The 11,909-nt window shown below is 33.7% G+C and overlaps 1 protein-coding gene across 1 annotated transcript; it reads left to right on the top strand.

Moving 5' to 3' along the window:
* Nucleotides 1-5,930: 5,930 nt before the first annotated feature.
* On the top strand, nt 5,931-11,231 carry LOC149379655 (jasmonate-induced oxygenase 2-like). Its single transcript, XM_089602903.1, has 3 exons — nt 5,931-6,741; nt 6,878-7,208; nt 10,737-11,231. The coding sequence occupies exons 1-3, from the start codon at nt 6,170-6,172 to the stop codon at nt 10,983-10,985; spliced, it is 1,152 nt and encodes a 383-aa protein (XP_089459029.1). The 5' UTR covers nt 5,931-6,169; the 3' UTR covers nt 10,986-11,231.
* Nucleotides 11,232-11,909: the final 678 nt, after the last annotated feature.

The raw sequence follows: 11,909 nt of genomic DNA, 5'->3' as shown, positions 1-11,909 counted from the left end.
CAAAAACTCTGAATAGTTACCAAGCATTGATAATTAGAAAATTGAATGTAAATGTCTTGAATCTTTTATATATAATATATATATATATATATATATATATATATATATATATATAGACAGTATAAATATGGCACTGTAGCTTATATATAAAAAATAAAAATCTCTCTCAACAAATTTGCATTATGTATCAGCAAAAAGACGCAATATTTTAGAATACATCCGCGACAAACACAACGGTAGAATGACTTATCGGATTGCCAAAGTGACTTTCGACAAAACGCCAACGTTGAACCTCTTCGCTCCGACCATCTCGATTCAGCCCTCCGGAAAACAATCGCCACTGATGACATGGAATTCATTTAACCGGCCAGTTCGGCTCGCGGTACCATGATTATTTGTCTACAAAAATACAAATAAAAATAGCTATTAGAACATTATGAAAATTAAGAAGATAGCCATAGTTTAAATATTTTAAAATAACTAGCCAATATGAATTATTTAGGTAATTTTTTATTTAAACGATTTACTTTTATGTCCTTCTATTATTTTTTCGTTTTTTATTATTATTTAATTTTAGTATGATTTTGACTTTCTTGTTTTAAAAGATTCTAGGGTATTAATAAATGAACCATTATTTACTGTTTTAAAAAAAATAATGAATACTCAATCTTTTTAAAAATTTCGTTTTCACTAAATAAAAAACTAATTAGTTGGCAGATTTGATTAGAGATGATATTCCTTATTACACTAACACCAAATCCCTCTCTCGGCAAACAAACATTTATTCGGGTTTTTCGTTTTTTTTTATTTTATTTAATTTAAGTATGATTTTGACTTTCTTATTTTAAAAGATTCTAGGGTATCAATAAATGAACCATTATTTACTGTTTAAAAAATAATGAATACTCAGATCTTTTTAAAAATTTCGTTTTCACTAAATAAATAAACTAATTAGTTGGCAGATTTTTTAGAGATGATTTTCCTTATTACACTAATACCAAATCCCTCTCTCGGCAAACAAACATTTTTCGGGTTTTTCGTTTATATGATTTTGACTTTCTTATTTTAAAAGATTCTAGGGTATCAATAAATGAACCATTATTTACTGTTTTTAAAAAATAATGAATACTCAAATCTTTTTAAAAACACTAAATAAAAAACTAATTAGTTGGGAGATTTTTTTAGAGATGATTTTCCTTATTACACTAACACCAAATCCCTCTCTCGGCAAACAAACATTTATTCGGATTTATTACTTTTTTTTTTACAATAAACAAAAATTTATAACATAGACGTGAAATACGAACAATCATCTCATTAACTGGTAGAGATTACACCCAAGCTTAGCTTGCTTGGGCCAAGTGTTAACATCACTCTCCTCCCGGGGAGAACGCGGGATCGAATCCCGGCGGGCGCAATGCCCACATTTAATTATTTCTGGGATGTGTTTGTGTGGTTTTAGAAATAGATACTTATATTCCCTAAAAAAAAAAAGAAATAGATACTTATATTTGTCCAACCCCAAAAAAAAAAAAAAATAGTAAAGATTACTAAAAAAAAAAGAAAAAAAAAAAGATAACTTAAAACATCAATGTCCCGTCAACAAATTTGTTTTAAAAAAAAAAAGTTATGCTTTATTTATAAAAAAAATATAAAACTATACTGTTGTGTTTTAGGTAACATATTATTGTTTTTTTTCTTTTTCACCAACGTTATTACTGTTTACAAATAATCAGATTACATTTGTTTAAAGACGACCGATTATTACAGTTAAGAGCAAACATTTTGACTGAGAAAAAAAAAAAAGATATGAAGACGGTTTTTTCATTAAAATATTGTAACACAATCAAATACCAACAAACCGCTATTTTTAACAACACCACCACCTAGTCCTTAACAAAACCGAAAACCACAAAAAAAAAAAAAAAAAAAAAAAAAAAAAGACTCATTGTTATGTCGTTATTTTTCACAAGTGAAAAATAACACTCCTAATAAAAAACGACAGACAAACGACTCTTAAAACTGAGTCACAAAAACAACTCTGAAAGTTGACCACAAAACGGCTCTGAAGGCTGAGTCACAAACGGCTTTGAAGGCTGAGTCACACAACAACTCTGAGGGCCGAGCCACAAAACGGCTCCGAGGGCTGAACCACAAAAAGGATCTCAAGGCTAAGCCCAAGAAACTTAGAGCCCAAGAATCAAACTTTATATAAATACTACATATATTTTGGAAGCGCAAAATAATGCTAGAGTTACTAAACATCTCTCACCTTTGATTTAAAAAAATACAAAAGAGTAATGATCTAATTCTTTTCTCTCTAAAATTGAAGAAGAATTATTCTCTCTCTCTCTCTCTCTCTCATATTTATTTTCACAAACAAACACTACTACAAAAATGACTTTTAAAAGCGACGCGACGAATTAGAAGAGACAAATCGCTTCTAATTAGAAGCAACAATCGTCCTTTAGAAACGATTCCACTGATATACAAACATTTTGCCTTGAAAAAGTCATACTGTTTGATATTAGAAACAACAAGTCGCTTCTAAATGTTTTATGCTAATTAGAAGTGAATTTAGAAGCGACACTCGCTTCTAATCTCTTAAATTTTTATTTTTTTTCTCCGCCAAAATTTTCAGATGTAAAAAAACGACGACGTTTAGTGTGGCCTAGACATTCTAAATGTCACTTCTAAACAACTAAATTTTTTGGGTCGTTGTTTTCTCCGCCAATTTTTTTTTTTTTTTTTTTTTTTTTGCAAATCGACAACGTTTAGTGTGACCTAGACATTAGTCACTTCTAATCTAGGTCACCCAGATTTATAACACGCGAATTCTTCTTCTTTCTCATTTCATATCTCTTGTTCTGTTTCAGACTCTCTCTCTCTCTCTCTCTCTCTCTCTCTCTCTCTCTCTACCCCGACCAAGCCATCACCACTCCGGAATCTCAACTCCAAGAGCCACCACCGAGCGGAAGACTGCTGTCACCACCGAGCCATCACCACCATCGACCACACCTCATGTGAAGCTCTGCCGCCACCTCACCACCACCATCTTTACTTTTTTTTTTGTTTCTCCGACAACAATCTCTCCGTTACCACCACCTCTGACCACCATCATCTCAACCTAGCCCTGTCTCGAGCTCGACAACCCAACCTCGGTATGTTTTTAATTTTTTTTTTGTAAATTTTGACCATTATTTCCGACCACCCTAGCTCCGTCAACTCACTCTCTTTCTCTGTTTCTGAGCCTCATCTCCGGCCCGCCTCCGAATTCAAAAACCCAGCCTTATCCCCGCCTCGCATCGACCTTTAGTTGTGCATTGCCTCGATCTCGCAGCCCCGACAACCCCATCATCTTGCAGCCCCGTCCTCTCTGCATCGCCTCAGCTCTATCGAGTGTTGCGTCGCCTCCGCGTTGAGCCCCGCGCCTTGTACCTCGCAGCCCTGTCGGTGAAGGTTAGTTGTTATTTATGGTAATTAAATTAATTGATTAGTTAGTTTAGTAATTTGTTAGTGAAGTTCATTAATTAGATAAATAAATTTGTTATGTTGTTATTTATGTAATAAATTCACATGTTTATAAAAATGTTAATTAGTTATTACATTTGTAAATTTGTTATTAGGTATGTTAAATATGTTAGGTTAATAACTATTTAATTTAATTAACTTGTTGATTAATTTGTTAATTTAATAAATTAAGTATATTTGTGTTTAATTGTTAAATTGTTGGTTAATTAAGTAGTTATGTTAAGGTTTTAATTAAGTAGTTTAAAATATCTCTGTTCTCTCGATCGTCCCAATTTTTTTACTTCAAACTTGAAAAGTAGTGTCTAGTTTTGGTCTCATTCTTATATATATTCACGAGAACACTTTCTAATATTTGATTTCTCAATATTCAGCGTTATGTCAAATCAAAGCAGAGATTGGATTACTGAGAATGATCGAATGAATCTTCAGTATCAGTCTGGCGTGAATGAGTTTATCCGCACGGCTCGATTCCAACTTAATAGTGATGGCGAAGTCAAGTGTCTTTGTCGTAGTTGCAACAACGTAATCGCCCAACAAATAAGAGTTGTTCGAGTTCATCTTTTTATCTAAGGGATTTACTTTGTACTACACTCAGTGGTATCACGGCGAGCCGCGACATGCCATCGTTGCTGAGAATGAGCAAGACGTTGGCGGATTACACGACGCCATTCACGATATCATGAATCAAGACGATTATGATGATTTCGTCGACCCGACCTCGAATGAACTGCGCGAAGAAGAGCAGATTGAGGATCTCTTCGTCGAGTTGAAAGCGACAATCCGCTTCAAATGTCGCTTCTAAAGTCTTCCCGCCATTTCGCGGGAACCATTTCCGGCGCCAAAATTTTATTTTAAAACGGTTTTAGAGGTGACATGTCGCTTCTAATTTTTAGAAGCGACTGACATTTATAAGCGATTTTTTTGGCATTTAGAAGTGTGATCTTTGTCCCTTCTAAAAGAATTTTTTGAAGTAGTGAAAGACTGAAATTATGCCACATTAAATTTCCTCTAAAAAAAAAGTGTGCAAGAGCTTGAGAAATCCAATTTTCATGTTCATTTTGTAAGAGGAACATTCCATTTTAGCTAAGGAAAAGGAAGATCAAGACAAACCACATCACCCACGTCGAGTTTCCAAGATCTCCACCAATGTCGTAACACCACGAGATATCCCGAACCCGTTACGATACATTCGGAGTCATAAGAGATTCGATGCCCGCAATCTAAGATTGATACACATCGTCGCAAGCTCTCACCCGGACAAGTATTTCGTGAATGTTGTTAAGAAAAACACATTAATACTCACCTCTTATAACTAATAACAGATCATAATTTGGAGCTTCGATCTTCTAGCCCCTTTTGTGCACACATGACACTTAAGACAGCAAAAAAATGGTCCATTAGTGAAATAGCCAATTGAAACGTTGTTTTTAGGAAAATAGCCCACGTTTGGTAAATATAGGTAAATAGCCAGATGTATGACGTGGTCCAATCATAAATTTTTAACTTTCCGTAACTGTCCGTGTATTAACAGATACATACAAATATTTACATATATGTGATAAGGATAAAATGGTAAATACACGACTGTAAATACTGGTAAATAAAAATTGTTGACTATTTACCTAATATTTACCAAACGTGAGCTATTTTGCTAAACTCATATGTTTGAGTTGGCTATTTTGCTAATTATTTGAAGAAAAAAAATGGTTTTGAATTTTTTTTGGAAGGGTTTATGGTATACACGTTTCAGTCATGAAAAGAGGATGGAGAATAAATAAATGACTCATTACTTCGTTTCTAATTTCTAATTACCATTTATTACGATAACCTGTTTTGTAGTTGATTCTTTTTTCTTTTTTTTTTTTTAAACACGTGTTCAGCGTGTGATAGGACATTAATCAGGGGTATTATTTGTTATTGATATTTATTAATTGTTTTTTTATCAAATTAAATTAATTTATGAAATCTGTATGTTAATCGTCTAGACCCTAATATATATGATATCAACATCCATATTCTACGAGAGCGTGAAGAAAAATGAAAATGGATCGAGAAGAGCGGGTAATAAAATCAAATGGTTTACGGCGCCGAAATTAATGGGGACCAAATATAATCAATAAAAACATTTATATCTCATTCTCTGTATCAGTATATCTCATATTGACACATGAGTTATACATGACCAAAATGACGATAACCTAACGTTCCCATTTGTTTTTTGTTTTTTTTTTCTCTCTCTCACTTCGACTTCGTCTTCCATGTCGGCCTGTCCTTTTTTTCATTATTATATTTTGTATTTTACCTTCTCATTTAATTTTATATATCTCTCTCTCTCTCTCTCTCAAGTCACAAGCTCTCTCTCTCTCTCTCTCTTATCGGAAACGCCTATAAAGTCACTCCTTTCCACCATGTATATTCATACGCTTATTTTATCACCATACATTCCACGTTTTCCTCTTTCGTCTACTTCTTTTGCCACTACTCTCTCTCTCTCTCTCAGAATAAGATTCTGTATCTCCGGGCTTGTTAGTTTATAGCCAGCAGTTTCAGTGAAAATAACCGTTATATATATAATATAATATAAAGTAGCTGTTTCATCGTTTACGTCGCCTCTCTCTCTCTCTATTTCTAGTCTCTAATGGTACAACAATCATCCTCGAAATTGCAAATAAGAATAAAAAAGAATAAAGGGATGATGAAGAGTCCAGAAGAGTGGCCAGAGCCGGTGGTACGTGTCCAATCCCTGTCGGACAGTGGGCTTTTATCGATCCCAGCCCGTTACGTCAAGCCCGAGGCCCAAAGGCCCAACGCACACGTCAGCGCCGACAGCGAGGTCAACATCCCCATCGTTGACCTCACCGGCCTCTTCGGGCCCCACGGAGAGCTCGACCTAACCACTCCCGAGGCGGAGGACGCGCTGAGGAGCGTGCGCGACGCGTGCCGCGACTGGGGCTTCTTCCAGGTCGTCAACCACGGGCTCAGCCCCCAGCTCATGGACCGGGTCTTGATGACGTGGCGGGAGTTTTTCCACCTCCCAGTGGAAGAGAAGGTCGCGTACGCGAACTCGCCTAAGACCTATGAAGGCTATGGAAGCAGGCTCGGCGTTCAGAAAGGTGCTGTGTTGGACTGGAGTGATTATTACTTTCTTCACCACCTTCCTCTATGCCTCATGGACCAAAATAAATGGCCTCACTACCCGCTTGGTTGCAGGTATTATTATTACCAAAGAATATATATATATGTATGTATTTCTTATCTTACCAAAAAAGGATACAGGCAGATTTCCAAAATAGGAGTATTGAATATTGGTTGACTCATTAGAAAGTGTGTGCCACGTGCGAGACAGGGAGGTGATAGAGGAGTATGGGAAGGAAGTGGTGAAGCTGTGCGAGAGGCTGCTGAGGGTATTATCGGTAAACCTGGGGCTGAAGGAGGAGTTTCTGCAGAGTGCGTTTGGGGGCGAGGACGTCGGGGCGTGCCTGAGAGTGAATTATTACCCGAAATGCCCTCAGCCTGAGCTGGCACTGGGTCTGTCGTCGCACTCGGATCCGGGTGGGATGACCGTGCTGTTACCGGACGACCGGGTCACGGGGCTCCAGGTCAGGAAAGGAGATTCCTGGATAACGGTCAAACCCGTCCCACACGCCTTTATTGTCAACATTGGAGATCAAATTCAGGTGATTTTTTATTAACCCATTTTCCTTCGACTTGATTATTATTATTATTTCTTTTTTTTTATGTGTGGGATTTCTTTTTGGGGATTTTGTTGGTATGGTCTTATTATCAAAGATATTTGTTTGGTTGGTCCCGAATGTTCATGCACTACCGTAAGTTAGTAAGACACATATATCTTTTGGCGGGCTTTATAAGTGTGATTTGGGCCTCAAAACATGCAATTTTGTTTTTTTTTGTTTTTTTGTTATTTGTCCATTTTAGGGAATTTAAACGCGCTATATTATTGAGAAATTGCCCTATTTGCCATCAATTTCATAACATTTTTTCACTTTCCACCAAAAGATTAATTTTTACCAAAATGCCACCATCATCAACAATGTTGCAATCTATTTTTGCCCTTCATTATGAGATGTCAACATTGTTGACATAGGTGTCAAATGTTGACATCTCGGTGGCATTTTGAAAAAAATTAGTTTTTTAGTGAAAAGTTGTAAAATGTTATGAAATTGGTGGCAAATGGAGCAATTTCTCTATATTATTTGTCCATAAATTCGAGATAGTCGTATTATTAGCGATCCTCCATTTAATTTGAATAAATTGAGAGTATTTTACATTGCCTAAACTTTATTACGCCTTAAATGACAATTGATCTTTGTGCTCTTCATATTTTATTTTTGGAAAAGTCTGAAACACCCTAATAATCTTTGTTTAAAAATATTATGAAGTAAAATCGATTTAAATAATTTTATTAAATTGATTAAATTGTAAAAGAGTATCCTCTTTTATCTCCTTCAATTGTTTTTACGGGATATCTCCTGCATATTATAAAGGATATAGATTTTTCATTATTCTTTTAATATAATAAATACGCATTTTATACAATTTTTGAATAATATTTTAAATATAATAAATTAGGACTTTATATAGGTTGTTCACTCAGTCACAACATAACACTAGGAGAACATTTGACTAATGTGACGGATCCAGGATTTCAATCGAAGGGGGGCAAATTTGAGAAATATTTTTTAGGAGGGGCATTATTGAAAAAAAACTTACAAATTTGGGTAAAAAACATAATTATTAGTAAAATTTATGGGTAAAATTATAAAAAAATATAAAAATTTGGGGTTGAAAAAATAATTTTCAAAAATTGAGGGGGGGCATTGGCCCACCCTAGTCCCTACCTAGATCCGTCACTGCTATATCTCTTTTAAATATATTTTAATCTTCTGTTAGTTTTTGACAAAGGCCTATCATAGGTATATGAACAACTTTAATTCACATGTGCCTGCCCGTTTGGGTAATCAATTAACATGTATGGGAATTACAAATTTATTTTCATTGGTTTAGGTTTTCTGCGTAAATACTTAACACATTTTTATAAACGAGAAACAAGGAATAGAACATAGAACAAAACTGTGGTACCTAGGATAGTCTAGTGGTGATTCCACACCACCTCCTGTGTGGAGGTCGTGGGTTCAATCCCCACAAAAAAAAAAAAAAAACATAGAACAAAGCTTAATATTTTACTTTGCGTCATTTTCCATCCATTTTAAAATATTTTTTTAGGCCAACTATTTCTCAAGGGTACTTGTGTATTTTGCAAGAAAAATTCTCATATGCCATTTGCCAATTGTCATATGTCCTGTATAATAATGGCATTTATACCCTCTTTAGCTTCTTGCACATAGACCCATAAATTTAAAATAATTCTTTATATATATACATACATAAATATATTTTCTTCGACACAAATTGATATGGAAAATTGGATAGGTATGCACTATGATGTATACATCCGTTTTCACCGGATATGATCTATTTTAAATATTATTTTTATATGTTCTTAAAGATAAGGTATTGAACCTTTCCCTGTCAATAATTTATTGACAATAAATATAGTAATATACCAAACCATTAAATATCCGATGACGTCAGGACTTTTATTTATTTATATATTTATCATTATGCTGTCGAGATTTGATATTATTCAGATTTCAGAAATCACACTTCCGCGTGTTTTAAAACGTGCTTATAGTATATATAATATAATAGAAACTTTAGAAACCAAGTTAATATTATTCCACATTTAAAAATCAAGCTCTCTTTTGAACACTTTAGAAAAATCAATTTTTTTTTTCGTAAGTAAAACGCCTAAAATACTTTTTCAAAATTTTTTTAAATCACTAAATTTTTTGCAAAAACTTCTAAATCATTGGAAAAATGAAGACAAAATTTTCGAAACGATTAAAAGGATCAAGGGAAAAAAAATTCAAATCACTAGTATCAGAATAATTTATTTTTAATTTTTTTTTTCTTTTTATTTTAGTTATTTCGAAATTTTTGACTATCTTTCTAATGTATTTTTTAACAATGATATTTTGAATATCTTGATTTGATTAAAGTATTCGACATGGATCTTGATTTTCAAATATGAAGTAACATTAAATTTCATTTATCATTCGAGTTTCAGTAATGATTTTTGTCACGAGTGATCGACTGGCGACTTCCCCACCAAAAGTGATAAACACAAAAAATTGTTTAAAATTCTTTCACTTGTCATTCAATGGATTGTCAAAAGTCGGACCCGTGACAAATAGCATTACTCTTCGAGTTATAATATATAATCTTTTTCTTTATTTATTATTACGTTAAAAATAATTTTTGACTTTTTTGCCATCAATCAACCACTTGTGAAGTTAGAGATAGTGCCGTATCATATTACATGTCAATTAAGAATCATAATCAATTTTATAAGCGTGAAAGCGACGTATCTTTATCCCAATAGGTATCCACATTTATTTAAGTACAGCCTATCAACCTTTTTCAAAATCTCCTAACTACCCACAAACCAAGTAATTTTTTTTTAATTCCCACATTACAACTAATTAAATAAATACATTTTTACACCACCACAACTATTATTCTTCTTAATTTCTCAATTAATAAATTTCTCTAAAAATCAATATATGTGTGGAAAAATTATATACAATAGTCATTTAATATTAATTAATTAGAAAAATAGTAAAAATTTCAAGTTTTGAGCAAAACAGCTAAAATTACAAATAAAAAATGTAATCACAAGATACTACTTGCATATCTTGTCTATTTCATTAATTTTAGATATATTTTAACTATTTTATAAATTTATGTATTTCATGCGTGTGAGTAGAGGCGGAGCCAGGTGGAGGCCGGGGTGGGCCAATGCCCCCCCTCAATTTTTGAAAATTATTTTTTAGACCCAAATTTTTTTATTTTTTTATAATTTTACCCCTAAATTTTACTAATAATTATGTTTTTGACCCAAATTTGTAAGTTTTTTTTCAAAAATGCCCCTCCTCAAAAATATTTCTCAAATTTGCCCCCCCCCCTTTGATTGAAATCCTGGCTCCGCCACTGCGTGTGAGTATATATATATGTGTGTGTGTGCGGGCGCGCGTGGGGCATGTTTCATCTGCATACTAAAAACAACCCATATATAATTTGATTGCGAATATTGATTAGTGTTTTGCATTAAATGTGTGAACTAGGTTCTAAGCAACGCAATATACAAGAGCGTTGAGCATAGAGTGGTGGTTAATTCAGGGAGAGAAAGATTATCACTGGCATTCTTTTACAACCCAAAAAGTGACATTCCTATTGAGCCAGCGAAAGAGCTCGTGACGCCAGAGAGTCCAGCGCTGTACAACCCCATGACATATGACGAGTACAGGCTTTTCATTAGGATGAGAGGTCCACAAGGAAAATCCCAAGTCGAGTCATTAAAGTCTCCAAGATAATAATTACTTTCTTTGTATAATTCTATTATTGTTTCTCATTCTTTTACTAAAAGAAAAAGAATTAGAAAACGATCTCGATCTCCTTTACGTATAGACTACACACAATTGTTCAAACTGGCATTTTATAAATTTGGCCATTCACTTTAAATTGTAATTCTTGTTCGCGTAATTTGATCATTATTATGATTTCCTGTTTGGTGGGGTATTATATTATTGTATGAAATGAGGTACCTATCTTTTCTTCAATTGCTTAACCACATCCCCTTGATATGGCTTAATCCCATCGATTGACCTTTTTTTTTTTTTTTTAATCGAACTATGAAAATTACTTTAGTTTGACATGCATGGCATTGCCATTTAAAGTGCCAAGGCATCAAGCTTAATAATTGTTTAAATACATAGATTTTCTTCAAAGCAATTTATTATATATATGTATATATATATATATATATATATATATACATATATTATCTATTGTTATATATGTTAATATCTGTTTGGAGCTACAAGGGTACGAATTGATAGAGATTTGGGGACAAAAATTTAAAAGGAACGCTCTATACAAGTTTTGACATATTTTAAGGACGCAACCCATTGAGCAAAACATGTGAACAAATAAAAACTGGAAGGATCATAAGACAAGTCAAATAAGAAGAAAAAATATGTACACCTGAAACTCATGGACTATACGAAAAGCCTCTATTTGGCGGTCTCAAGTACACTTTCGAACTCACTAATGCTCTTTCTCATCAATCACTCTGGAATCAAATATTTTCTCTCTTTATCTTACATTCGTCTATGGTTAGAGACAACTCTGCTCTAGACTTTCACTATGTACAACATCTACTACATGTTGCCTCTGCAACCGAACAAAATTGTAGAGTTGATGACCCGACCAAACCTTGCAAAGACGTTCAAGGAGAT

The sequence above is a fragment of the Urtica dioica genome, chromosome 12, assembly GCF_054948205.1.
Source record: "Urtica dioica subsp. dioica isolate 48M chromosome 12, U.dioica_male_clone48M_v1_H2, whole genome shotgun sequence".
NCBI lineage: Eukaryota > Viridiplantae > Streptophyta > Magnoliopsida > Rosales > Urticaceae > Urtica > Urtica dioica.
This window is presented reverse-complemented; position numbering and strand designations above follow the sequence as displayed.

Excerpts from the sequence above, each read along its gene's own strand:
- LOC149379655 (XM_089602903.1), top strand. The coding sequence starts at position 6,170 with ATGGTACAACAATCATCCTCGAAATTGCAAATAAGAATAAAAAAGAAT. Across the intron at positions 6,742-6,877 it reads CACTACCCGCTTGGTTGCAG|GGAGGTGATAGAGGAGTATG; the intron begins GTATTATTATTA and ends CGTGCGAGACAG. Across the intron at positions 7,209-10,736 it reads ACATTGGAGATCAAATTCAG|GTTCTAAGCAACGCAATATA; the intron begins GTGATTTTTTAT and ends TGTGTGAACTAG.